At 40.4% G+C, this 26439-nt stretch overlaps 2 protein-coding genes across 2 annotated transcripts; both read left to right on the top strand.

Moving 5' to 3' along the window:
• The first annotated feature begins 9169 nt into the window (after positions 1-9169).
• Positions 9170-10015, top strand: LOC113123005 (trace amine-associated receptor 8a-like). The gene has a single exon (XM_026294713.1). The coding sequence runs from the start codon at positions 9170-9172 to the stop codon at positions 10013-10015; it is 846 nt and encodes a 281-aa protein (XP_026150498.1).
• A 5687-nt stretch (positions 10016-15702) lies between these two features.
• Positions 15703-16548, top strand: LOC113123003 (trace amine-associated receptor 7b-like). The gene has a single exon (XM_026294711.1). It carries the CDS (start codon positions 15703-15705, stop codon positions 16546-16548), a length of 846 nt encoding a protein of 281 aa, XP_026150496.1.
• Positions 16549-26439: the final 9891 nt, after the last annotated feature.

Below are 26439 nucleotides of genomic sequence, written 5' to 3'. Positions count from 1 at the left end.
TAAAAAAGTAATAATATATTTCTGACATAATTACAATCTTAAAATATTTTATCCAAACATGGGTAGTGACTGTGAAATTCATTCTTCTTTTTATCTATGTATTGTTTATTAAAAGTGCATAAAAAATAGAAGATCTATTAATAACAGCTCAAGGATAAATAAGAGCATTTGTTTAAACCCATTCAATTCATTCCTGACCCAAAATCAACATCCAGATGTTTATAAACCAGAAGAGTGCATTAATTTCCCTTATTCTTTCTAAGTGCATGTACTTCAGTATGTAATATTAAATTTGGTTTTAGCACGCAGAAATCAGGAGCATCAGTATTACACCAGGAGATCTCATTTCACTGAGGACGGGTGCAAGAGGTAACAAGGTAACAAGATTACCAGGATTTCTGACATTCAAGAGATGAAACTTATGTTGAGTCAGACAACAACAGAGAACAGCATTTGTTGGCAGCATCTTTTTGAAACAAGTTTGCACTCGAAGTTTTCAAACATGTCCTTATTGTGAGCGAACCAGAGTATGTCTACTAGAAAAACAGCTCTGAATAATCACATACCTTGCTGAGAGGAGAACTAATTAGCCAAACACTGCATTGGTTGACGAGCCTTGTGATAACAGAAAGTTAAGCAGCTGAAAGAAACATGGACAATGACAGGCCTCATTCAGAAAATGATTAGCTAAAACACTAAAGATTGCAAAACTATAGCACATATCAAAATTAAGGGAGGTTTAAAAAAACGGACAATGGAAGTGCATGAACAGAGATTTAACTCTTTCATTAATCATTGTGTGTATCAAAAAACATCAATATAGCACAGTATGTACAAATGTAAATTATCTATCTGCACTCAGTTTCCTCTAATATTAATTTTTAATTAATGTTAACTTTTTTTTTTTTTTTAAACTGTTTTGTCACTACTTTTGTCCAGTTGGGGGAGACAACCGGACTCACGGTCAGTACTCTAAGTTGATTAGGTTAGGAACCTTCGATCTAAAGCCAATTGGTTCAGGGACTCAGGGGTTAGGAACCCAGACGCTTCAGTGTTATCCTTAAAATACGGGTTTAAACAGCTGTAGACCTAAATAAGGGGTTTGGAACCTCCAGTTGTAGTCTGCTCGATCCTAGACGTAAGAGTCCGGGACTCAGGATCGTCTCCGCAGATAGTCTGTGTTGAGGTACTTTTAGTCTATCAGGGATGGGACAAACTGAAAGTAGGGGACCCACAAATATGGGTCAGCGTGGTCCGATAGTCAATATCATACGGGACAAATATGGTGACAAAGTGGTGGCATGTCTTTTATTTCTGTAAAGCACTTTGAATTACTCTGTGTATGAATTGTGCTATATAAATAAACTTGCCTTGCCTTAATGTGTAACATCCTTATGATGCATTAAAATGTCAAACAAGTTGTTTTTACTTTAGTTATACTTTGAGGTCATGCCAAAATCCTGTACACACAAACTTGATGTTGGTTTATTCGGGTGACATTTTCAGTGGTCAACTGCAGTTTACGAGCATCGGGTACTCCGTTAAATAGTTCAGGTTTTCTGAATTTTGCTGTAAATTAGGTTGGTGAGTCCAACCACAAGATTGTTAAAATTATATTCTTTTTTTTCTTTTTTTTTCTCACAACCTCCTGAATGGCCTAAAAGAAAAAAGGCAGCCCCTCTTCCCATTCTGATGCTGAGCTCATATTTGAATAGAAAGTCCACAAGTCACCACTTTAACACAACATGCTCGTACAATTACTCCAGGGACTATAAGTCTTATTTGTCAACAGCTGTCCCATTCAATTGTGGTGAATCCAGCTGCCTGCGATTCACTGGATCTGTGAATCATTTTAATGTCACTTTATCAAATGCTCGACTAAACGTCTTCTCCCCAACTTGCTTCATTTTCCTTTCTCTCCAAATAAATAACATAATTGATCTATTAATGTGTGGCAGATGAGAACCTGCATTCTTTGAAATAGGACAGACTTGTCATGACACTGTGACACAGTCGGCCTTTACATGCAGCCTTCAAAGGATGCAGCCCCTAAATTGAGAACATGTTGACATTTTCCCAGAGTGTGTTACAACAGTGTCAGACTGACAAGGAGGAGGGACATTAGTTCAGTAATTAGGAGAAGATGTCAGAGGAGGAACAAATTAGCTGGAGAGTTGTCAGAGCTCAGCAGTGTCTCCTCTCCTCTCTCTGATGGAGGAAACTGAACTCTGCTTTCCACAGCTAAACACTTCCTGTGTGAAGCCAAAGCGTCCTCTCTCTGACACTGTGCTGATTTACATGATACTGTCCTTTATCTCTCTGCTCACTGCAGCTCTCAACCTGTTGGTCATCATCTCCATCTCACACTTCAAGTAGACACATATTTCATCACTACAGTAGTCTAGTAGCTGTGCCAAAGAAATGATAGTGGAAAAATGTCTTTTTTCTCTCTATGTGCTGTTGAATTTGTTATTTGAGCTGCTTATATCTTTATCTTTAATGCTAATCAATACTACAAACAATGAGTATGTTGCTGTCTTTCCTCTCCAGGCAGCTCCACACTCCCACCAATTCCCTCATCCTCTCTCTGGCTGTCTCAGATTTGTTTGTGGGCCTCCTCCTGGTTTTTCAAAGTATGTTCATAGACGGCTGCTGGTACATTGGTGACCTCATGTGTGTTCTGTATTATGGTTTAGATTCTATTATATGTTATTCATCAGTAGGAAACATGGTGCTCATATCCATTGACCGTTATGTGGCTATTTGTGACCCTCTGCATTACTCCATCAGAGTCACTCAAAAAAGAGTTCAAGTCTGTGTTTGTCTCTGTTGGATCTGGTCTATCTTCTGTTTCATTGTGTTATCAAAAGATCATCTGAAACAACCAGGCCAATATAATTCATGTGTTGGAGAGTGTGTGATAATCCTCAACAAAAGTGAACGAGTTGCAAATCTTATTTTGGCTTTCATTCTTCCCATTACTGTTATTATGGTTCTGTATATGAGAGTATTTGTGGTGGCTGTGTCTCAGGCTCGTGCCATGATGTCTCACATTGTAACTGTCACAGTCCAGGGTTCAAGGAAAGTCACTGCTAAAAAATCTGAACTCAAAGCAGCCAGGACTCTTGGTGTTGTTGTAGGCGTCTTTATCATTTGTTTCTGTCCTTATTTTTGTGTCAGTCTTGCAGAAACTTGGGTCAGTGTATCATCTGCTGCCTTTGTACTATGTCTGATCTATTTTAACTCCTGTCTAAACCCTCTGATCTATGCCTTTTTCTACCCCTGGTTTAGAAAATGTATTGTACTTATTGTTACACTTCAAATACTGACGTCTGGCTCTAGTGATACCAAGATATTTTAAAGCAGCACAGTGGAGTGACTGAAATAAGGCGTTTACTGTGCTGAGAAAATGTATTTGAACTTGTTAATGTTGAGTCAGTCACTTTATGCACTTTCTTGTCAGAATAGATATGTTCTTTAAACGAATACAAAGGTTTGATGTGACTTAAGTGGATAAGACTTTATTGGCAGGCAGAACAATTGTTTTCTCACTTTGATATAAAATAGGCAATTTTCTTGTGATGGACAAGAAAGCTGTAGGAATAGTGACTGCATATCTGCATTACCATCTGTCAAGTTGATAAGTCAGTGACATTTACTTCAACATTATATGTATTTGATAAATGATAAATATCATAAACTTATTGCTGTGATTCTTATACTGAATAATTTCTAAACTGCAGCTGCATATTTGTTGAAACCTACATCAGATCTAAACAGCTGCTGCTTTCCCTCAGTATACAGGGAAAATCCACCACAAAGGCAAAGCTTGTTGGAGTTTGTTAATTCTTGTTATTAATCATCTAATTGTTGAATGAAGCAACTATAATGTTATAGGTCTGAATATGCCTTGGACAGATACTATATCTGTTCATTTAAGTAAAGTTTTATTATGGTTTGTCAGAGAAATCAGAAAGAAGGAATAAAAAGACATCTGTCATAAAATATACGAAGGATTTTAAATAAATCTTTTCTTTTCTCACAGTCTATGAATAAGTCATAATACTCTTCCTTAGTCTTCCTTAATAATACACAGATCTTCACTTTCTCTATGTGGTCCTATGTTTCACTGTTCTTATGTTGGACTCACTGTGAACATGTTTGAACATTTGAACATGAACACAGTCCAACCATGATCCTGTGTTTGTCTTGAGGCTTGTAGGTTAAATTAAAGCTTTATCGTATGTTCAGATTGTGACTCCAAACTGAGGTAAACCTGGTTGTTAACAATTGTGTGATGCAGGACTGAGGCCTCCTGGGACCCAGATAGCATTGTTTGGTTGCAGTGCTGTGATAGCATCAGCATGTTAACATGAAATTAGAGGATTGTTGTCAGGCTTGAAAAAGGATTTCTCATGCCAGAATAAATGTTGGGTACTCGTAAATGCTAGCAGAGTATTTTGGTGGATATGGTAGCATGGTACTCCTGATAGGATCATGAGGACTTGGTTGACTTGTTTGGAGCGTGAGGCCTTTTAATGTTTGTGTGTTGGGGGTACTGCTGAGGATTTGACATTACTTTTTTCTGCTGGTGACTAGACTGTCCAGCCTGACATGTTGCAGCTTCTTCACATCAAAACATGATGCGAACATTGTCTGAGAACAAGTCATTCATCAAATTAACACAAAGTTTTGTGGTTGAGATCCCCTTTAAAGTTTGTCCTGCAACAATATATCCCCCCATGAGGTAATTGTTGTTTTATAGGGCCCTACTAGGGGAGCTTCCCATTTTCCCTTTAAAACTTTAACTCTGAGTATAACTTGATTATTTTCAGCCCATTACAAATACTGATGCTTTGTCAAGTACAGGTACCTTTTGCCTTCCTACTAAGGTCCCCTTTAGCATCTGGGGATGTTAAAGTTTCTTTTTAACTGAGAAGAGTGTTAATGTAGTTTTGGTCTTCAGACCTAACCACATTATTTTTGTAGAATCCTCTTATACTGCTGTTAAGAAACAAGTCAAGTAAACAAACCTTTGTTGCTGAGATCATAATTTTTAAACCTGGAGTCTATGATCCAGCCCAACCCAGGTATGGGTGTTTATTTGGGGAGTATGGACCAAACAGATTTTTGCTGTTGTGGCATGTCACCCTCTGTCATCTTGAAGTGTATAACTATATTAAAAGATGATAAATAATTATAGCTATTATAAGAATTATAAAGAAAAATTAACATATGCATTGTGACCATCAGCCATACTGTACTATCTATAGGACTTTCAGATTCTACAGATGACCAGTCCTCCTCTGACTCTCACACACAAAAACTCCACAATGGTTGTGAATTTAGAATAAGTCTATTTCTATTGGTCATTGTCGTTATATTAATCTATCTGATAATTATGGTGTGATAGTTAAGAGAGGACAGAAAGCAACTTAGGATATTATATGTTCCCAGGTGTTTAAGGCACATAACAACCTGTGAGGTTTAACAGTAACATTGACAGTCATTTTAACTACAGGGTTTGAGCTGTCCCTTGACCATGGAGCATAATTTTACTGCATCAGTGTCTATTAACCAGCAGGATGGATGGCATTTTACCCATCATGTAGTGGGGCTTTCAAAAACATTGGATATGCACTCTATGTTAGGTTTGGGATGGAGAGTCCTGAAGATTTATGATGACGTGGTCTGATAACCCCCTCTTTGGGGCCACATGATCTCCATAGAAATGCTCACTCATTTTCTTGACACATCCATCGTGTATATTGATAACTGTTAATAGCAAATGTCTTTTAGGAGACAGGATACTCCAGCATTTAGTTCTGTCATGTATTTTTGTGTTGCTAAACATTCACAATAGACAGTTCCAAAGTGTTTTAGTACTATCAGTAAGATGTTTGAACTTGAAAGTTTAGGAGAAAGAGTTTTGTTTTATACGCCAAGTGGTGGAGTGTTTGTGATCCAGCGACTGCTGTGTAGTTTGTCGAATCGAGAATTCTACCGAATTCTACCGAATATTTCACCGCAACCACTTGGCGACCACAGGGGGGGCACAATCCAGTGTCTTCATGTGTCGGTCCCATGAAGTCCGGGTAAATGCAGAGGGTTGTGTCAGGAAAGGCATCTGAGGTAAAATTTCAGCCAAATCAAACATGCGATTCACAAATACGACTTTCATACCGGATCGGTCGTGGCCAGGGTTAACAACGACCGCCACTGGTGCTGTTGACCTACAGGGTGCCAGTAGAACTTGGACTACTGTTGGTCAAAGAAGGAGAGGAGGAAGGCGTGTTAGTAAGCAAAGAGAGAAGAGGAAGGGCAGAAGTGTAGGACTTAGAGTAGGGACTTTGAATTTAGGGACTTTGTCAGGGAAAGCTAGAGAGTTGGCTGATATGATGGAGAGAAGAAAGGTGGATATCTTCTGTGTTCAGGAGACCAGGTGGAAAGGTAGCAAGGCCTATAGATTAGGTGCAGGGTTCAAGCTGTTTTATCATGATGTGGATGGAAAGAGGAATGGAGTAGGAGTTATCCTGAAGGAGGATTTTGCTAGGAATGTTCTGGAGGTGAAGAGATTGTCAGATTGGGTGATGAGTCTGAAGCTGGAAGTTGAAGGTGTGATGTTGAATGTTGTCAGTGATTATGCCCCACAGGTAGGATGTGAGTTAGAAGAGAAGGAAAAATCCTGAGGGAGATGGATGACGTGATTCAGGGTATACCTATACCTGAGGAATGGAGGAGAAGTGTACTGGTGCCCATCTTTAAGAACAAAGGAGACGTGCAGAGTTGTGGAAACTACAGAGGAATAAAGCTGATGAGTCACACAATGAAGTTATGGGAAAGAGTAGTGGAGGCTAGGCTGAGGTCAGAAGTGAGCATTTGTGAGCAGCAGTATGGTTTCATGCCAAGAAAGAGTACCACAGAAACAATATTGGCTTTGAGAATGCTGATGGAGAAGTACAGAGAAGGCCAGAAGGAGCTGCATTGTGTCTTTGTAGATTTGGAAAAAGCCTATTACAGAGTGCAGAGAGGAGCTGTGGTTTTGTATGAGGAAGTCTGGAGTGGCAGAGAAGTATGTTCGAGTGGTGCAGGACATGTATGAGAGCTGTAAGACAGTGGTTGTGTGCGCTGTAGGGGTGACAGAGGAGTTCAAGGTGAAGGTGGGACTGCACCAAGGATCAGCTTTGAACCCCTTCTTGTTTGCTGTGGTGATGGACAGGCTGACAAATGAGGTTAGACAGGAATCTCCGTGGACCATGTTTGCAGATGACTTTGTCATCTGTAGTGAGAGCAGGGAGCAGGTGGAGGAAAATCTAGAGAGGTGGAGGTTTGCTCTGGAAAGGAGAGGAATGAAGCTTAGCCGAAGTAAAGCAGAGTAGATGTGTGTAATTGAGATGGACTCAAGTAGAACGGTGAGGTTACAGGGAGTAGAGGTGAAGAAGGTGGAGGATTTTAAGTACCTAGGGTCAACGGTCCAGAGCAACGGAGAGTGTGGAAAAATAGTGAAGAGACGTGTGCAAGCAGGTTGGAACGGGTGGAGGAAAGTGTCAGGTGTGATGTGTGACAAAAGAGTGTCAGCAAGAATGAAAGGAAAGGTGTACAAGACAGTGGTGAGACCAGCAATGTTGTCTGGTTTAGAGACAGTGGCACTGAGACAAAGACAGAAGGCAGAGCTGGAGGTAGCAGAGCTGAAGATGTTGAGGTTCTCTCTGGGAGTGACGAGGATGGATAGGATCAGGAATGAGTACATCAGAGGGAAAGCCAGTGAAGCCAGATTGAGATGGTTTGGACATGTTCAGAGGAGGGACAGTGAATACATTGGTAAAGGATGCTGAGGTTAGAGCTGCCAGGAAGGAGGCCTAGAGGAAGACCAAAGAGGAGGTTCTTGGATGTAGTGAAGGAGGACATGAGGATAGTTGGTGTGGGTGAAGAGGATACAGAGGATAGGGTTAAATGGAGGCAGATGGTTCGCTGTGGCAACCCCTGAAGGGAGCAGCCCAAAAGAAAAAAAGAAGACTTGAGTAATTGGTTAAAATTTACTTCTGCATTTTTAAACAATAATACTTATGTGTAAATAACGTGTTACCTTAAAATGATGCTACCCTATGTCGGCTCTTCAGGATGAGCCGGTCTGGTTTGCAAATGGATGCTTTCTGTCCAGATGTTGAAGCATTGACGAAGTCCTGTTGCGGTTTGCCATTTCTGCTTTACAATACAAGCACTGCACCATGTTGTCATCTTTTTTAAGTTTGAAACGATCCCAAACTTTGGACATTTTCTGCCTTTTACGGACAGTTTCGCTCTCTGCCGTAGCGGCAACTTTTGATACGGAAATGTGTTGTGCAACAGTGATTACGGTCCGTGTGGAACACTGATCCCTATGCATAGGAGGTCCAATAACACAAGTTATAGTAATTAAACGAATACTCGAAGCAGAGAATTTGCCTCAGCGATTTTTTTGTAATAGAATTCATCGATTTAGTCGTGTAATCAGTGCAGCCCTAGTGAAGAATGTTAATACAAAATGTAAACCAGCACTTTGAACGCTTTTTATATGGCACAAAATATGTAGTTTGGTCCTTAGACCTTAACCCTTTATTTTTGTAGAAGTACTCTGTTGTATCTCATACTGACAATAAGGGGTAACTTTAGTGTCCAATAGTGAGATTTTGTGAAGTATTATCAGTGTGTCCTGTCCTTTTATGAGAACATGTTTGCATTTTCCCAGAGTGTGTTACAACAATGTCAGACTGACAAGGAGGAGGGACATTAGTTCAGTAATTAGGAGAAGATGTTAGAGGAGGAACAAATTAGCTGGAGAGTTGTCAGAGCTCAGCAGTGTCTCCTCTCCTCTCTCTGATGGAGGAAACTGAACTCTGCTTTCCACAGCTAAACACCTCCTGTGTGAAGCCAAAGCGTCCTCTCTCTGACACTGTGCTGATTTACATGATACTGTCCTTTATCTCTCTGCTCACTGCAGCTCTCAACCTGTTGGTCATCATCTCCATCTCACACTTCAAGTAGACACATATTTCATCACTACAGTAGTCTAGTAGCTGTGCCAAAGGAATGATAGTGGAAAAATGTCTTTTTTCTCTCTATGTGCTGTTGAATTTGTAATTTGAGCTGATTATATCTTTATCTTTAATGATAATCAATACTACAAACAATGAGTATGTTGCTGTCTTTCCTCTCCAGGCAGCTCCACACTCCCACCAATTCCCTCATCCTCTCTCTGGCTGTCTCAGATTTCTTCGTGGGCTTCATCCTGTTGTTTCAAAGTATGTTCATAGACGGCTGCTGGTACATTAGTGACCTCATGTGTGTTGTGTATTATGGTTTAGATTATATTGTATGTTATTCATCAGTAGGAAACATGGTGCTCATATCCATTGATCGATATGTGGCTATTTGTGACCCTCTGCATTACTCCATCAGAGTCACTCAAAAAAGAGTTCAAGTCTGTGTTTGTCTCTGTTGGATCTGGTCTCTCTTCTGTTTCATTGTGTTTTTGAAAGATAATCTGAAACAACCAGGCCAATATAATTCATGTGTTGGAGAGTGTGTGATAATGGTTACATTAAGTGAACAAGTAGTAGGCTTTTTTATTTACTTATTTCTTCCCATTACTGTTATTGTGGTTCTGTATATGAGAGTATTTGTGGTGGCTGTGTCTCAGGCTCGTGCCATGAGGTCTCACATTACAGCTGTCACAGTCCAGGGTTCAGTTAAAGTAACTGCTAAAAAATTTGAACTCAAAGCAGCCAGGACTCTTGGTGTTGTTGTAGTCGTCTTTATCATTTGTTTCTGTCCTTACTATTGTGTCAGTCTTGCATATCAGGAAACTTTGTTCAATGCCTCATCTGCTGCCTTTGTGATATGTCTGTACTATTTTAACTCCTGTCTAAACCCTCTGATCTATGCCTTTTTCTACCCCTGGTTTAGAAAATGTACAAAAGTTATTGTTACACTTCAAATACTGAAGTCTGGTTCTAGTGACACCAACATACTTTAAAATGACACAGTGGAGTGACTGAAATAAGGCGTTTACTGTGCTGAGAAAATGTGATTGAACTTGTTAATGTTGAGTCAGTCACTTTAAACACTTTCTAGACAAACCAAATATTTTTTTAAATCAATACACTGCACACATTTGATGTGGGTTAGGTTTAAAAGAATGCAATAATTCTTTCCTAACTTTCATTACATGAAATTTAAAAGAGAAATAAGCAGCAATTCATATGTAACGAAAGAGAAATCTGTAGGAATAGTGACTGCATGATATCTGCATTACCCTCTGTCAGTAATATATGTTTGTTCTCTTTTGTTTAGGTCTGTGACACTTACTTTAAAGTTATATGTATTTGATGAATGACAAATATAAACTCAGGGCTGTGATTTTAGTTATACACACAGCTTCTTATACTGAATAATTCCTGAACTGCAGCTTCATATTTGTTCAAAACCTACATCAGATCTAAACAGCTGCTGCTTTCCCTCAGTATACAGGGAAAATCCACCACAAAGGCAAAGCTTGTAGGAGTTTGTTAATTCTTGTTATTAATCATCTTTTTACAGTGGAATAAAACAAAGATTATGTTGTAGGCCTGAACATGTTTGCAGTTTGTACACAGTCCAACCATGATCCTGTGTTTGTCTTGAGGCTATATAACTGTAGGTCTTGTAGGTTAAATTAAAGCTTTATCATATGTTCAGATTGTGACTCCAAACTGAGGTAAACCTGGTCGTTAACAATTGTGTGATACAGGACTGAGGCCTGCTGGGACCCAGATAGCATTGTTTGGTTGCAGTGCAGCATCAGCAGGCTAACATGAAATTAGAGGATTGTTGTCAAGCTTGAAAAAGGATTTCTCATGCCAGAATAAATGTTGGGTACTTGTAAATGCTAGCAGAGTATTTAAGTGGATATGGTAGCATGGTACTCCTGATAGGATCATGAGGACTTGGTTGACTTGTTTGGAGCGTGAGGCCTTCTAGGTTTGTGTGTTGGGGGTACTGCTGAGGATTTGACATTACTTTTTTCTGCTGGTGACTGGACTGTCCAACCTGACATGTTGCAGCTTCTTCACATCAAAACATGATGCAAACATTGTCTGAGAACAAGTCATTCATCAAATAAACACAAAGTTTTGTGGCTGAGATCCCCTTTAAACTTTGTCCTGCCACAATATATCCCCCCATGAGGTAATTGTTGTTTTATAGGGCCCTACTAGGAGAGCTTCCCATTTTCCCTTTAAAACTTTAACTCTGAGTATAACTTGATTATTTTCAGCCCATTACAAATACTGATGCTTTGTCAAGTACAGGTATCTTTTGCCTTTCTACTAAGGTCCCCTTTAGCATCTGGGGATGCTAAAGTTTCTTTTTAACCGAGAAGAGTGTTAACGCAGTTTTGGTCTTTAGACCTAACCACATTATTTTTGTGGAATCCTCTTATACTGATGTTAAGAAACAAGTCAAGTAAACAAACCTTTGTTGCTGAGATCATAATTTTTAAACCTGGAGTCTATGATCCAGCCCAACCCAGGTATGGGTGTTTATTTGGGGAGTATGGACTAAACAGATTTTTGCTGTTGTGGCATGTCACCCTCTCCATCTTGAAGTGTATAACTATATTAAAAGATGATAAATAATTATAGCCTTTATAAGAATTATAAAGAAAAATTAACATCATATGCATTGTGACCATCAGCCTTACTGTACTATCTATAGCCCTTTCAGATTCTACAGATGACCAGTCCTCCTCTGACTCTCACACACAAAAACTCCACAATGGTTGTGAATTTAGAATAAGTCTATTCCTGTTGGTCATTGTCGTTATATTAATCTATCTGATAATTATGGTGTGATTGTTAAGAGAGGACAGAAAGCAACTTAGGATATTATATGTTCCCAGGTGTTTAAGGCACATAACAACCAGTGAGGTTTAACAGTAACATTGACAGTCATTTTAACTACAGGGTTTGAGCTGCCCCTTGACCATGGAGCATAATTTTACTGCATCAGTGTCTATTAACCAGCAGGATGGATGGCATTTTACCCATCATGTAGTGGGGCTTTCAAAAACATTGGATGTGCACTCTATGTTAGGTTTGGGTTGGAGAGTGGTCTTGTTGTAGAGTCCTGAAGATTTATGATGACGTGGTCTGATAACCCCCTCTTTGGGGCCACATGATCTCCATAGAAATGCTCACTCATTTTCTTGACACATCCATCGTGTATATTGATAACTGTTAATAGCAAATGTCTTTTAGGAGACAGGATACTCCAGCATTTAGTTCTGTCATGTATTTTTGTGTTGCTAAACATTCACAATAGACAGTTCCAAAGTGTTTTAGTGCTATCAGTAAGATGTTTGAACTTGAAAGTTTAGGAGAAAGAGTTTTGTTTTATACGCCAAGTGGTGGAGTGTTTGTGATCCAGAGACGGCTGTGTAGTTTGACGAATCGAGAATTCCACCGAATATTTCACCGCAACCACTTGGCGACCACAGTGGGGGCACAATCCAGTGTCTTCATGTGTTGGTCCCAAGTCCGGGTAAATGCAGAGGGTTGTGTCAGGAAGGGCATCTGACATAAAAGTTCAGCCAAATCAAACATGCGATTCACAAATACGACTTTCATACCGGATCGGTCGTGGCCAGGTTTAACAACGACCGCCACTGGTGCTGTTGACCTACAGGTTGCCAGTGGAACTTGGACTACTGTTGGTCAAAGAAGGAGAGGAAGAAGGCGTGTTTGTAGGAAAAGAGAGAAGAGGAAGGGCAGGAGTGTAGGACTTATAGTAGGGACTTTGAATGTAGGGACTTTGTCAGGTAAAAACTAGAGAGTTGGCTGATATGATGGAGAGAAGAAAGGTGGATATCTTGTGTGTTCAGGAAACCAGGTGGAAAGGTAGCAAGGCCTATAGATTAGGAGCAGGGTTCAAGCCTTTTTATCATGGTGTGGATGGAAAGAGGAAAGGAGTACGTGTTATCCTGAAGGAGGATTTTGCTAGGAATGTTCTGGAGGTGAAGAGATTGTCAGATAGGGTGATGAGTCTGAAGCTAGAAGTTGAAGGTGTGATGTTGAATGTTGCCAGTGGTTATGCCCCACAGGTAGAATGTGAGTTAGAAGAGAAGGAGAAATTCTGAGGGAGATGGATGACGTGATTCAGGGTATACCTATACCTGAGGAATGGAGGAGAAGTGTACTGGTGCCCATCTTTAAGAACAAGGGAGATGTGCAGAGTTGTGGAAACTACAGAGGAATAAAACTGATGAGTCACACAATGAAGTTATGGGAAAGAGCAGTGGAGGCTAGGCTGAGGTCAGAAGTGAGCATTTGTGAGCAGCAGTATGGTTTCATGCCAAGAAAGAGAGCCACAGATGCAATATTTGCTTTGAGAATGCTGATGGAGAAGTACAGAGAAGGCCAGAAAGAGCTGCATTGTGTCTTTGTAGATTTGGAAAAAGCGTATGACAGGGTGCTGACAGAGGAGCTGTGGTTTTGTATGAGGAAGTCTGGAGTGACAGAGAAGTATGTTCGAGTGGTGCAGGACATGTATGAGAGCTGTAAGACAGTGGTGAGGTGTGCTGCAGAGGTGACAGAGGAGTTCAAGGTGGAGGTGGGACTGCACCAAGGATCAGCTTTGAGCCCCTTCTTGTTTGCTGTGGTGATGGACAGGCTAACAGATGAGGTTAGACAGGAATCTCCGTGGACCATGATGTTTGCAGATGACATTGTCATCTGTAGTGAGAGCAGGGAGCAGGTGGAGTTAAATCTAGAGAGGTGGAGGTTTGTTCTGGAAAGGAGAGGAATGAAGCTTAGCCGCAGTAACACAGAGTACATGTGTGTAAATGAGAGGGACTCAAGTAGAACGGTGAGGTTACAGGGAGTAGAGGTGAAGAAGGTGGAGGATTTTAAGTACCTAGGGTCAACGGTCCAGAGCAACGGAGAGTGTGGAAAAATAGTGAAGAGACGTGTGCAAGCAGGTTGGAACGGGTGGAGGAAAGTGTCAGGTGTGATGTGTGACAAAAGAGTGTCAGCACGAATGAAAGGAAAGGTGGACAAGACAGTGGAGAGACCAGCAATGTTGTCTGGTTTAGAGACAGTGGCACTGAGAAAAAGACAGGAGGCAGAGCTGGAGGTAGCAGAGCTGAAGATGTTGAGGTTCTCTCTGGGAGTGACGAGGATGGATAGGATCAGGAACGAGTACATCAGAGGGACAGCTCATGTTAGATGTTTTGGAGAAAAAGCCAGGGAAGCCAGATTGAGATGGTTTGGACATGTTCAGAGGAGGGACAGTGAATACATTGGTAAAAGGATGCTGAGGTTAGAGCTGCCAGGAAGGAGGCCTAGAGGAAGACCAAAGAGGAGGTTCTTGGATGTAGTTAAGGAGGACATGAGGATAGTTGGTGTGGGTGAGGAGGATACAGAGGATAGGGTTGAATGGAGGCAGATGATTCGCTGTTGCGACCCCTGAAGGGAGCAGCCAAAAGAAAAAAAGAAGATTGAGTAATCGGTTAAAATTTACTTCTGCATTTTAAAACAATAATACTAATGTGTAAATAACGTGTTACCTTAAAATGATGCTACCCTGTGTCGGCTCTGCTGGATGAGCCGGTCTGGTTTACAACTGGATGCTTTCTGTCCAGATGTTGAAGCATTGCCGTATTCCTGTTGCGATTTGCCATTTCTGCTTTACAATACAAGCACTACACCATGTTGTCATCTTTTTTAAGTTTGAAATGATCTCAAACTTTGGACATTTTCTGCCTTTTACAGACAGTTTCACTCTCTGCCGTAGCTCCAACTTTTGATACGGAAATGTGTTGTGCAACAGTGATTACGGTCCGTGTGGAACAATGATCCCTATGCATAGGAGGTCCAATAACACAAGTTATAGTAATTAAACGAATACTCGAAGCAGAGAATTTGTCTCATTTTTTGTAATCGAATTCATCGATTTAGTCGTGTAATCAGTGCAGCCCTAGTGCCCTTCAGCATCTGTATGAAGCATACATGTTTTTTTAACCAAGAAGACTGTTAATACAAAACCTAAACCAGCACTTTGAACACTTTTTATATGGCACAAAATATTTAGTTTGGTCCTTAGACCTTAACCTTTTATTTTTGTAGGGGTACTCTGTTGTATCTCATACTGACAATAAGGGGTAACTTTAGTGTCCAATAGTGAGATTTTGTGAAGTATTATCAGAGTGTCCTGTCCTTCAGATGAGAACATGTTGACATTTTCCCAGAGTGTGTTACAACAATGTCAGACTGACAAGGAGGAGGGACATTAGTTCAGTAATTAGGAGAAGATGTCAGAGGAGGAAAAATTAGCTGGAGAGTTGTCAGAGCTCAGCAGTGTCTCCTCTCCTCTCTCTGATGGAGGAAACTGAACTCTGCTTTCCACAGCTAAACACCTCCTGTGTGAAGCCAAAGCGTCCTCTCTCTGACACTGTGCTGATTTACATGATACTGTCCTTTATCTCTCTGCTCACTGCAGCTCTCAACCTGTTGGTCATCATCTCCATCTCACACTTCAAGTAGACACATATTTCATCACTACAGTAGTCTAGTAGCTGTGCCAAAGAAATGATAGTGGAAAAATGTCTTTTTTCTCTCTATGTGCTGTTGAATTTGTAATTTGAGCTGCTTATATCTTTATCTTTAATGCTAATCAATACTACAAACAATGAGTATGTTGCTGTCTTTCCTCTCCAGGCAGCTCCACACTCCCACCAATTCCCTCATCCTCTCTCTGGCTGTCTCAGATTTCTTCGTGGGCTTCCTCCTGTTTTTTCAAATTATGTTCATAGACGGCTGCTGGTACATTGGTGACCTCATGTGTGCTCTGTATTGTGGTTTTGATTATATTATATGTTATTCATCAGTAGGAACCATGGTGCTCATATCCACTGACCGTTATGTGGCTATTTGTGACCCTCTGCATTACTCCATCAGAGTCACTCAAAAAAGAGTTCAAGTCTGTGTTTGTCTCTGTTGGATCTGTTCTTTTGTGTGTTTTATTGTGTTATCAAAAGATAATCTGAAACAACCAGGCCAATATAATTCATGTGTTGGAGAGTGTGTGATAATCCTCAGCAAAAGTGAACGAGTTGCAAATGTTATTTTGACCTTTATTCTCTCCATTACTGTTATTGTGGTTCTGTATATGAGAGTATTTGTGGTGGCTGTGTCTCAGGCTCGTGCCATGAGGTCTCACATTACAACTGTCACAGTCCAGGGTTCAAGGAAAGTAACTGCTAAAAAATCTGAACTCAAAGCAGCCAGGACTCTTGGTGTTGTTGTAGGCGTCTTTATCATTTGTTTCTGTCCATATTATTGTGTCAGTCTTGCAGATCAGGAAACTTTGTTCAATGCCTCATCTGCTGCCTTTGTGATATGTCTGTACTATTTTAACTCCTGTCTAAACCCTCTGATCTATGCCTTTTTCTACCCCTGGTTTAGAAAATGTACAAAAGTTATTGTTACATTTCAAATACTGAAGTCTGGCTCTAGTGACACCAACATACTTTAAAATGACACAGTGGAGTGACTGTGACTGATATAAGACGTTTACTGTGCTTGTTAATGTTGAGTCAGATACTTTAAGCACTGTCCAGTCACACCAGGTAAATTCTTAAATTCATAGTCTACACAGTTATAATGTGGGTTAAGTGAATAAAACTTTATCTGCAAGCAGAACAATTGTTTGTTCTCTCTGACTCAGTGATATGTAAATAAATATAAATATAAAAACAGAAATAACAGGCAGTTTTCATGTAATGAAAGAAAAATCTGTAGGAATAGTGATTGCATAAGCTCTGCATTACCCTCTGTCAGTAATATCTGTGTATCCTACTATTTCCAAAACGTTAAATGTACTTCAAATTTCCCTGTATTGTATAAATGCTAAATAACATCATTGCAATAATTTTAGTCATACACACAGCTTCTTATACTGAATAATTCCTAAACTGCAGCTGCATATTATCTCAAAACCTACATCAGATCTAATCAGCTGCTGCTTTCCCTCAGTATACAGGGAAAATCCACCACAAAGGTAAAGCTTGTAGGAGTTTGTTAATTCTTGTTATTAATCATCTTATTACAGAGGAATGAAACAAAGATTATGTTGTAGGCCTGAACATTTTTGCACAATTTGTCCACAGTCCAACCATGATCCTGTGTTTGTCTTGAGGCTTGTAGGTTAAACTAAACCTTTATCATATGTTCAGATTGTGACTCCAAACTGAGGTAAACCTGGTTGTTAACAATTGTGTGATGCAAGACTGAGGCCTGCTGGGGCCCACATAGCATTGTGTGGTTACAGTCTGTGATAGCATCAGCACGTTAACATGAAATTAGAGAGGAATGTTTGTACTGTATAACTTTTTCTCATGCCAGAATAAATGTTGGTTACCCGCAAAGACTAGCAGAATATTTAGGTGGATATGGTAGCATGGTACTGCTGATAGTACCATGAGGACTTAGTTGACTTGGAGTTTGGAGCATGAGGTCTTCTAGGTTTGTTTGTGTAAAGAGTGTTTGGGGGGTACTGAGGACTTGACATTAGTTTGGTTCTGCTAGTGATTAGACTGTCCAAAGCAGCAGCAATTCTTGAAGGAAACTTTGGATGTTTGACTCTGTTGTGTTGTGGCTGCAGGTAAAGAAAGGGTCGTTCTTTGATACTGGAACACACTGATCTTTTATGTCTCTCTCTCAACAAAGCAGAGTAATTGATACAGTGTCCATCTGAAAACCTTGTAGACTTGCCTGCAGTTTCATTAGGGCAGGACTGAAGCTGAAAAGCTGCTCTGGACTATGATCCAGCCCAACCCAGGTATGGGTGTTTATTTGGGGAATATGAACCAAACAGATTTTTGCTGTTGTGGCATGTCACCCTCTTCCATCTTGAAGTGTATAACCATATTAAAAGATTATGATAGTGAAGAATTACAATAACTATTATAAGAATTATCATAAAGAAAAAATAGCATCATATGCATTGTGACCATCAGCCTTACTGTACTATCTATATATACACTTGGACATAAAACATGAACATGAAGACAAAGACAGGGACTCAAGGAGACAAGGCATAAGGGTCTGGGTCACACACACTTGGGGAGACGCACCAGACCACAAGAAAACATGAACATGAAAACGGAGAGTCAGGGCATGAGTCAGTCTGGGTCACACACACATTGAGGGAGACGCACCAGACTCCAAGAAAACATGAACATGAAAACGGGAAGTCAGGGCATGAGGTAGTCTGGGTCACACACATCTGGGGAGACGCACCAGACCACACAAACACATGAACATGACAGGAACAAAGGGGAACAGACACGAACATAAGGGAACTAAACCAGAACACAAGACTTGGTGAAAGAGCTTGAAAAACAAATACAAGAACAAAGGCTACTTAACTAAACGAGGTGATCCATGAACATAAATCCACAAGGAAAAAAAGCAAGGCAAGCGTGGCAAACAAAAACTCTTTGGTCAAACAAGGCTTCAGCAGTTGTGGGCAGTTGTAAGCAGTTGAGCAGACAACCCAGCCACTGAAACATGGTGGAACACAAGTATATAAAGAGAAGGAAACAAAACAAGACACAGGTGAAAACAATCAAACTTATCAGGTCAACGTAAAGAGAACAAGAATGAAACAAAACTAGATGCTGTCATGATCCTTTCCAAAATAAAAGAAACAGGAAGTTAAGAAAATGCAGTTCATGACACCATGACAACCAGTGAGGCTGAACAGTAACATTGACAGTCATTTTAACTACAGGTTTTGAGCTGTCCCTTGACCATGAAGCATAATTTTACTGCATCAGTGTCTATTAACCAGCAGGATGGATGGCATTTTACCTATCATGTAGTGGGGCTTTCAAAAACATTGGGTGTGCACACTATGTTAGGCTTGGGTTGGAGAGTGGTCTTGTTGTAGAGTCCTGAAGGTTTATGATGATATGGTCTGATAACCCCCTCTTTGGGGCCACATGATCTCCATAGAAATGTTCACTGATTTCTTGGCACATCCATCATGTATATTGATAACTGTTAATAGCAAATGTCCGAACCTGTTCACCCGGATAAACAACCTGCTTATAGGGCCCGAATTATTAGGCCCACCAGGAAAGGTCCCCATTTTCCATTTAAAACCATCAATGCCCCCATTAACTGTGACTATACAGTATCTTCAGTATTTCCAGCCTGTTACAAATACTGACACTTTGTCAAGTACCTTTTGCATTTCTACAAAGATGCCCTTAGAGCTGCACCTATCAATCATTTTTGGAATCGAGAATTCTACCGAATATTTGGTTAAATGCAACCACAGGGGGGCACAATCCAGTGTCTTCATGTGCCGGTCACAAGTCCAGGTAAATGCAGAGGGTTGTGTCAGGAAGGGCATCTGACGTAAAATTTCAACCAAATCAAACATGCGATTCATAAATACGACTTTCATACCAGATCGGTCGTGGCCCGGGTTAACAACGGTGCTGTTGACCTACAGGGTGCCAGTGGAACTTGGACTACTGTTGGTCGAAGAAGGAGAGGAGGAAGGCGTGTTCATAGGCAAAGAGAGAAGAGGAAGGGCAGGAGTGTAGGACTTAGAGTAGGGACTTTGAATGCAGGGACTTTGTCCAGGAAAACTAGAGAGTTGGCTGATATGATGGAGAGAAGAAAGGTGGATATCTTGTGTCTTCAGGAGACCAGGTGGAAAGGTAGCAAGGCCTATAGATTAGGAGCAGGGTTCAAGCTGTTTTATCATGGTGTGGATGGAAAGAGGAAAGGAGTAGGAGTTATCCTGAAGGAGGATTTTGCTAGGAATGTTCCGGAGGTGAAGAGATTGTCAGATAGGGTGATGAGTCTGAAGCTGGAAGTTGAAGGTGTGATGTTGAATGTTGTCAGTGATTATGCCCCACAGATAGGATGTGAGTTAGAAGAGAAGGAGAAATTCTGAGGGACATGGATGACGTGATTCAGGGTATACCTAAACCTGAGGAATGGAGGAGAAGTGTACTGGTGCCCATCTTTAAGAACAAGGGAGACATGCAGAGTTGTGGAAACTACAGAGGAATAAAGCTGATGAGTCAGACAATGAAGTTATGGGAAAGAGTAGTGGAGGCTAGGCTGAGGTCAGAAGTGAGCATTTGTGAGCAGCAGTATGGTTTCATGCCAAGAAAGAGAACCACAGAAACAATATTTGCTTTGACAATGCTGATAGAGAAGTACAGAGAAGGCCAGAAGTACAGAGAAGGCCAGAATGTAGATTTGGAAAAAGTGTATGACAGGGTGCTGAGAGAGGAGCTGTGGTTTTGTATGAGGAAGTCTGGAGTGGCAGAGAAGTATGTTCGAGTGGTGCAGGACATGTATGAGAGCTGTAAGACAGTGGTGGGGTGTGCTTTAGGGGTGACAGAGGAGTTCAAGGTGGAGGTGGGACTGCACCAAGGATCAGCTTTGAGCCCCTTCTTGTTTGCTGTGGTGATGGACAGGCTGACAGACGAGATTAGACAGGAATCTCCGTGGACCATGATGTTTGCAGATGACATTGTCATCTGTAGTGAGAGCAGGGAGCAGGTGGAGGAAAATCTAGAGAGGTGGAGGTTTGCTCTGGAAAGGAGAGGAATGAAGCTGAGCCACAGTAAAACAAAAGTACATGTGTGTAAATGAGAGGGACTCAAGTAGAACGGTGAGGTTACAGGGAGCAGAAGTGAAGAAGGTGGAGGATTTTAAGTACCTGGGATCAACAGTCCAGAGCAATGGAGAGTGTGGAAAAATAGTGAAGAGACGTGTGCAAGCAGGTTGGAACAGGTGGAAAAAAAGTGTCAGGTGTGATGTGTGACAAAAGAGTGTCAGCAAGAATGAAAGGAAAGGTGGACAAGACAGTGGTGAGACCAGCAATGTTGTCTGGTTTAGAGACAGTGGCACTGAGAAAAAGACAGGAGGCAGAGCTGGAGGTAGCAGAGCTGAAGATGTTGAGGTTCTCTCTGGGAGTGATGAGGATGGATAGGATCAGGAATGAGTACATCAGAAGGACAGTTCATGTTAGATGTTTTGGAGAAAAAGCCAGGGAAGCCAGACTGAGATGGTTTGGACATGTTCAGAGGAGGGACAGTGAATACATTGGTAAAGGATGCTGAGGTTAGAGCTGCCAGGAAGGAGGCCTAGAGGAAGACCAAAGAGGAGGTTCTTGGATGTAGTGAAGAGGATGTAGTGACATGAGGATAGTTGGTGTGGGTGAGGAGGATACAGAGGATAGGGTTAAATGGAGGCAGATGATTCGCTGTGCAGCCCAAAGGAAAAGAAGAAGACTTGAGTAATCGGTTAAAATTTACTTCTGCATTTTTAAACAATAATACTAATGTGTAAATGACGTGTCACCTTAAAATGATGCTACCCTGTGTCAGCTCTGCTGGATGAGCCGGTCTGGTTTACAACCGGATTCTTTCTGTCCAGATGTTGAAGCATTGCCGAGGTCCTGTTGCGGTTTTGCCACTTCTGCTTTACAATACAAGCACTGCACCATGTTGTCATCTTTTTTAAGTTTGAAATGATCTCAAACTTTGGACATTTTCTGCCTTTTACAGACAGTTTCACTCTGCCGTAGCTCCAACTTTTGATACGGAAATGTGATTGAACAGTGATTACGGTCCGTGTGGAACACTGATCCCTATGCATAGGAGTTCCAATGACACAAGTTATAGTAATTAAACGAATAGTTGAAGCAGAGAATTTGCCTCAGCGATATTTTGTAATCGAATTAATCGATTTAGTCGTGTAATCAGTGCAGCCCTAGTGCCCTTCAGCATCTGTATGAAGCATACATGTATTTTAAACCAAGAAGAATGTTAATACAAAACGTAAACCAGCACTTTGAACAATTTTTATATGGCACAAAATGTGTAGTTTGGTCCTTAGACCTTAACCCTTTATTTTTGTAGGAGTACTCTGTTGTATCTCATACTGACAATAAGGGGTAACTTTAGTGTCCAATAGTGAGATTTTGTGAAGTATTATCAGTGTGTCCTGTCCTTGTATGAGAACATGTTTGCATTTTCCCAGAGTGTGTTACAACAATGTCAGACTGACAAGGAGGAGGGACATTAGTTCAGTAATTAGGAGAAGATGTCAGAGGAGGAACAAATTAGCTGGAGAGTTGTCAGAGCTCAGCAGTGTCTCCTCTCCTCTCTCTGATGGAGGAAACTGAACTCTGCTTTCCACAGCTAAACACTTCCTGTGTGAAGCCAAAGCGTCCTCTCTCTGACACTGTGCTGATTTACATGATACTGTCCTTTATCTCTCTGCTCACTGCAGCTCTCAACCTGTTGGTCATCATCTCCATCTCACACTTCAAGTAGACACATATTTCATCACTACAGTAGTCTAGTAGCTGTGCCAAAGACATGGTAGTGGAAAAATGTCTTTTTTCTCTCTATGTGCTGTTGAATTTGTTATTTGAGCTGCTTATATCTTTATCTTTAATGATAATCAATACTACAAACAATGAGTATGTTGCTGTCTTTCCTCTCCAGGCAGCTCCACACTCCCACCAATTCCCTCATCCTCTCTCTGGCTGTCTCAGATTTCTTCGTGGGCTTCCTCCTGTTGTTTCAAAGTATGTTGATAGACGGCTGCTGGTACATTGGTGACTTCATGTGTGTTCTGTGTTGGTGTATAGATTACATTATAACTTTTTCAGCAGTAGGAAACATGACTCTTATATCCATTGACCGTTATGTGGCTATTTGTGACCCTCTGCATTACTCCATCAGAGTCACTCAAAAAAGAGTTCAAGTCTGTGTTTGTCTCTGTTGGATCTGTTCTCTCTTCTGTTTCATTGTGTTTTTTAAAGATAATCTGAAACAACCAGGCCAATATAATTCATGTGTTGGAGAGTGTGTGATAATTATTTCGTTAAGTGAACAAGTAGTAGGCTTTTTTATTTACTTCATTCTTCCCATTACTGTTATTGTGGTTCTGTATATGAGAGTGTTTGTGGTGGCTGTGTCTCAGGCTCGTGCCATGAGGTCTCACATTACAACTGTCACAGTCCAGGGTTCAAGGAAAGTAACTGCTAAAAAATCTGAAGTCAAAGCAGCCAGGACTCTTGGTGTTGTTGTAGGCGTCTTTATCATTTGTTTCTGTCCTTATTACTGTGTCAGTCTTGCAGATCAGGAAACTTTGTTCAATGCCTCATCTGTTGCCTTTTTGACATGTCTGTTCTATTTTAACTCCTGTCTAAACCCTCTGATCTATGCCTCTTTCTACCCCTGGTTTAGAAAATGTACAAAAGTTATTGTTACACTTCAAATACTGAAGTCTGGCTCTAGTGACACCAACATACTTTAAAATGATACAGTGGAATGAGTGATATAAGGCGTTTACTGTGCTGAGAAAATGTGATTGAACTTGTTAATGTTGAGTCAGTCACTTTAAAAACTTTCTAGACAAACCAAATATTTTTTTAAATCAATACACTGCACACATTTGATGTGGGTTAGGTTTAAAAGAATGCAATAATTCTTTCCTAAATTTCATTACATGAAATTTAAAACAGAAATAAGCAGCAATTCATATGTAACAAAAGAGAAATCTGTAGAAATAGTGACTGCATGATAGCTGCATTAGCCTCTGTCAGTAATAGATGTTTGTCCTCCTCTTTTGGTTAGGTCAGTGACATTTACTTTAAAGTTATATGTATTTGATGAATGATAAATATCATAAACTCATGGCTGTGATTTTAGTTATACACACAGCTTCTTATACTGAATAATTCCTAAACTGCAGCTTCATATTTGTTCAAACCTACATCAGATCTAAACAGCTGCTGCTTTCCCTCAGTATACAGGGAAAATCCACCACAAAGGCAAAGCTTGTAGGAGTTTGTTAATTCTTGTTATTAATCATCTGATTATTGTTGAATGAAGCAACTATAATGTTATAGGTCTGAATATGCCTTGGACAGATACTATATCTGATCATTTAAGTAAAGTTTTATTATGGTTTGTCAGAGAAATCAGAAAGAAGGAATAAAAAGACATCTGTCATAAAATATACAAAGGATTTTAAATAAATATTTTCTTTTCTCACAGTCTATGAATAAGTCATAATACTCTTCCTTTATAATAATACACAGATCTTCACTTTCTCTTTGTGGCCCTATGTTTTACTGTTCTTATGTTGGACTCACTGTGAACATGTTTGCACAGTTTGTCCACAGTCCAACCATGATCTTGTGTTTGTCTTGAGGCTATATAACTGTAAGTCTTGGAGGTTAAATTAAAGCTTGATCATATGTTCAGATTGTGACTCCAAACTGAGGTAAACCTGGTTGTTAACAATTGTGTGATGCAGGACTGAGGCCTGCTGGGACCCACATAGCATTGTTTGGTTGTATTGCTGTGATAGCATCAGCAGGCTAACATGAAATTAGAGGATTGTTTTCAGGCTTGAAAAAGGATTTCTCATGCCAGAATAAATGTTGGGTACTTGTAAATGCTAGCAGAGTATTTCGGTGGATATGGTAGCATGGTACTCCTGGTAGGATCATGAGGACTTGGTTGACTTGTTTGGAGTGTGAGGCCTTCTATGTTTGTGTGTTGGGGGTATTGCTGAGGATTTGACATTACTTTTTTCTGCTGGTGACTGGACTGTCCAACCTGACATGTTGCAGCTTCTTCACATCAAAACATGATGCAAATGTTGTCTGAGAACAAGTCATTCATCAAAGTAAAGACAATCTTTTGTGGCTGAGATCCCCTTTAAACTTTGTCCTGCCACAATATATCACCCCATGAGGTAATTGTTGTTTTATAGGGCCCTACTAGGAGAGCATCCCATTTTCCCTTTAAAACTTTAACTCTGAGTATAACTTGATTATTTTCAGCCCATTACAAATACTGATGCTTTGTCAAGTACAGGTACCTTTTGCCTTCCTACTAAGGTCCCCTTTAGCATCTGGGAATGCTAAAGTTTCTTTTTAAACGAGAAGAGTGTTAACGTAGTTTTGGTCTTTAGACCTAACCACATTATTTTTGTGGAATCCTCTTATACTGATGTTAACAAACAAGTCAAGTAAACAAACCTTTGTTGCTGAGATCATAATTTTTAAACCTGGAGTCTATGATCCAGCCCAACCTAGGTATGGGTGTTTATTTGGGGAGTATGGACCAAACAGATTTTTGCTGTTGTCGCATGTCACCCTCTGCCATCTTGAAGTGTATAACTATATTAAAAGATGATAAATAATTATAGCTATTATAAGAATTATAAAGAAAAATTAACATCATATGCATTGTGACCATCAGCCATACTGTACTATCTATAGCACTTTCAGATTCTACAGATGACCAGTCCTCCTCTGACTCTCACACACAAAACTCCATAATGGTTGTGAATTTAGAATAAGTCTATTCCTGTTGGTCATTGTCGTTATATTAATCTATCTGATAATTATGGTGTGATAGTTAAGAGAGGACAGAAAGCAACTTAGGATATTATATGTTCCCAGGTGTTTAAGGCACATAACAACCAGTGAGGTTGAACAGTAACATTGACAGTCATTTTAACTACAGGGTTTAAGCTTGTCCCTTGACCATGGAGCATAATTTTACTGCATCAGTGTCTATTAACCAGCAGGATGGATGGCATTTTACCTATCATATAGTGGGGCTTTCAAAAACATTGGATGTGCACTCTATGTTAGGTTTGGGTTGTAGAGTGGTCTTGTTGTAGAGTCCTGAAGATTTATGATGACATGGTCTGATAACCCTCTCTTTGGGGCCACATGATCTCCATAGAAATGCTCACTCATTTTCTTGACACATCCATCGTGTATATTGATAACTGTTAATAGCAAATGTCTTTTAGGAGACAGGATACTCCAGCATTTAGTTCTGTCATGTATTTTTGTGTTGCTAAACATTCACAATACACAGTTCCAAAGTGTTTTAGTACTATCAGTAAGATGTTTGAACTTGAAAGTTTAGGAGAAAGATAGAGTTTTGTTTTATACGTCAAGTGATGGAGTGTTTGTGATCCAGTGACTGCTGTGTAGTTTGAAGAATCGAGAATTCTACCGAATTCCACCGAATATTTCATCGCAACCACTTGGCGACCACAGGGGAGGCACAATCCAGTGTCTTCATGTGCCGGTCCCAAGTCCAGGTAAATGCAGAGGGTTGTGTCAGGAAGGGCATCTGACGTAAAATTTCAGTCAAATCAAACATGCGATTCACAAATATGACTTTCATACCGGATCGGTCGTGGCCTGGGTTAACAACGACCGCCACTGGTGCTGTTGACCTACAGGGTGCCAGTGGAACTTGGACTACTGTTGGTCAAAGAAGGAGAGGAGGAAGGCGTGTTAGTAGGCAAAAAGAGAAGAGGAGGGTCAGGAGTGTAGGACTTAGAG

The sequence above is a fragment of the Mastacembelus armatus genome, chromosome 21 (genome assembly GCF_900324485.2).
Source record: "Mastacembelus armatus chromosome 21, fMasArm1.2, whole genome shotgun sequence".
Taxonomy (NCBI): Eukaryota; Metazoa; Chordata; class Actinopteri; order Synbranchiformes; family Mastacembelidae; genus Mastacembelus; species Mastacembelus armatus.
Note: the sequence above shows the minus strand (reverse complement) of the source record. Positions and strands in the feature narration are given on the sequence as shown.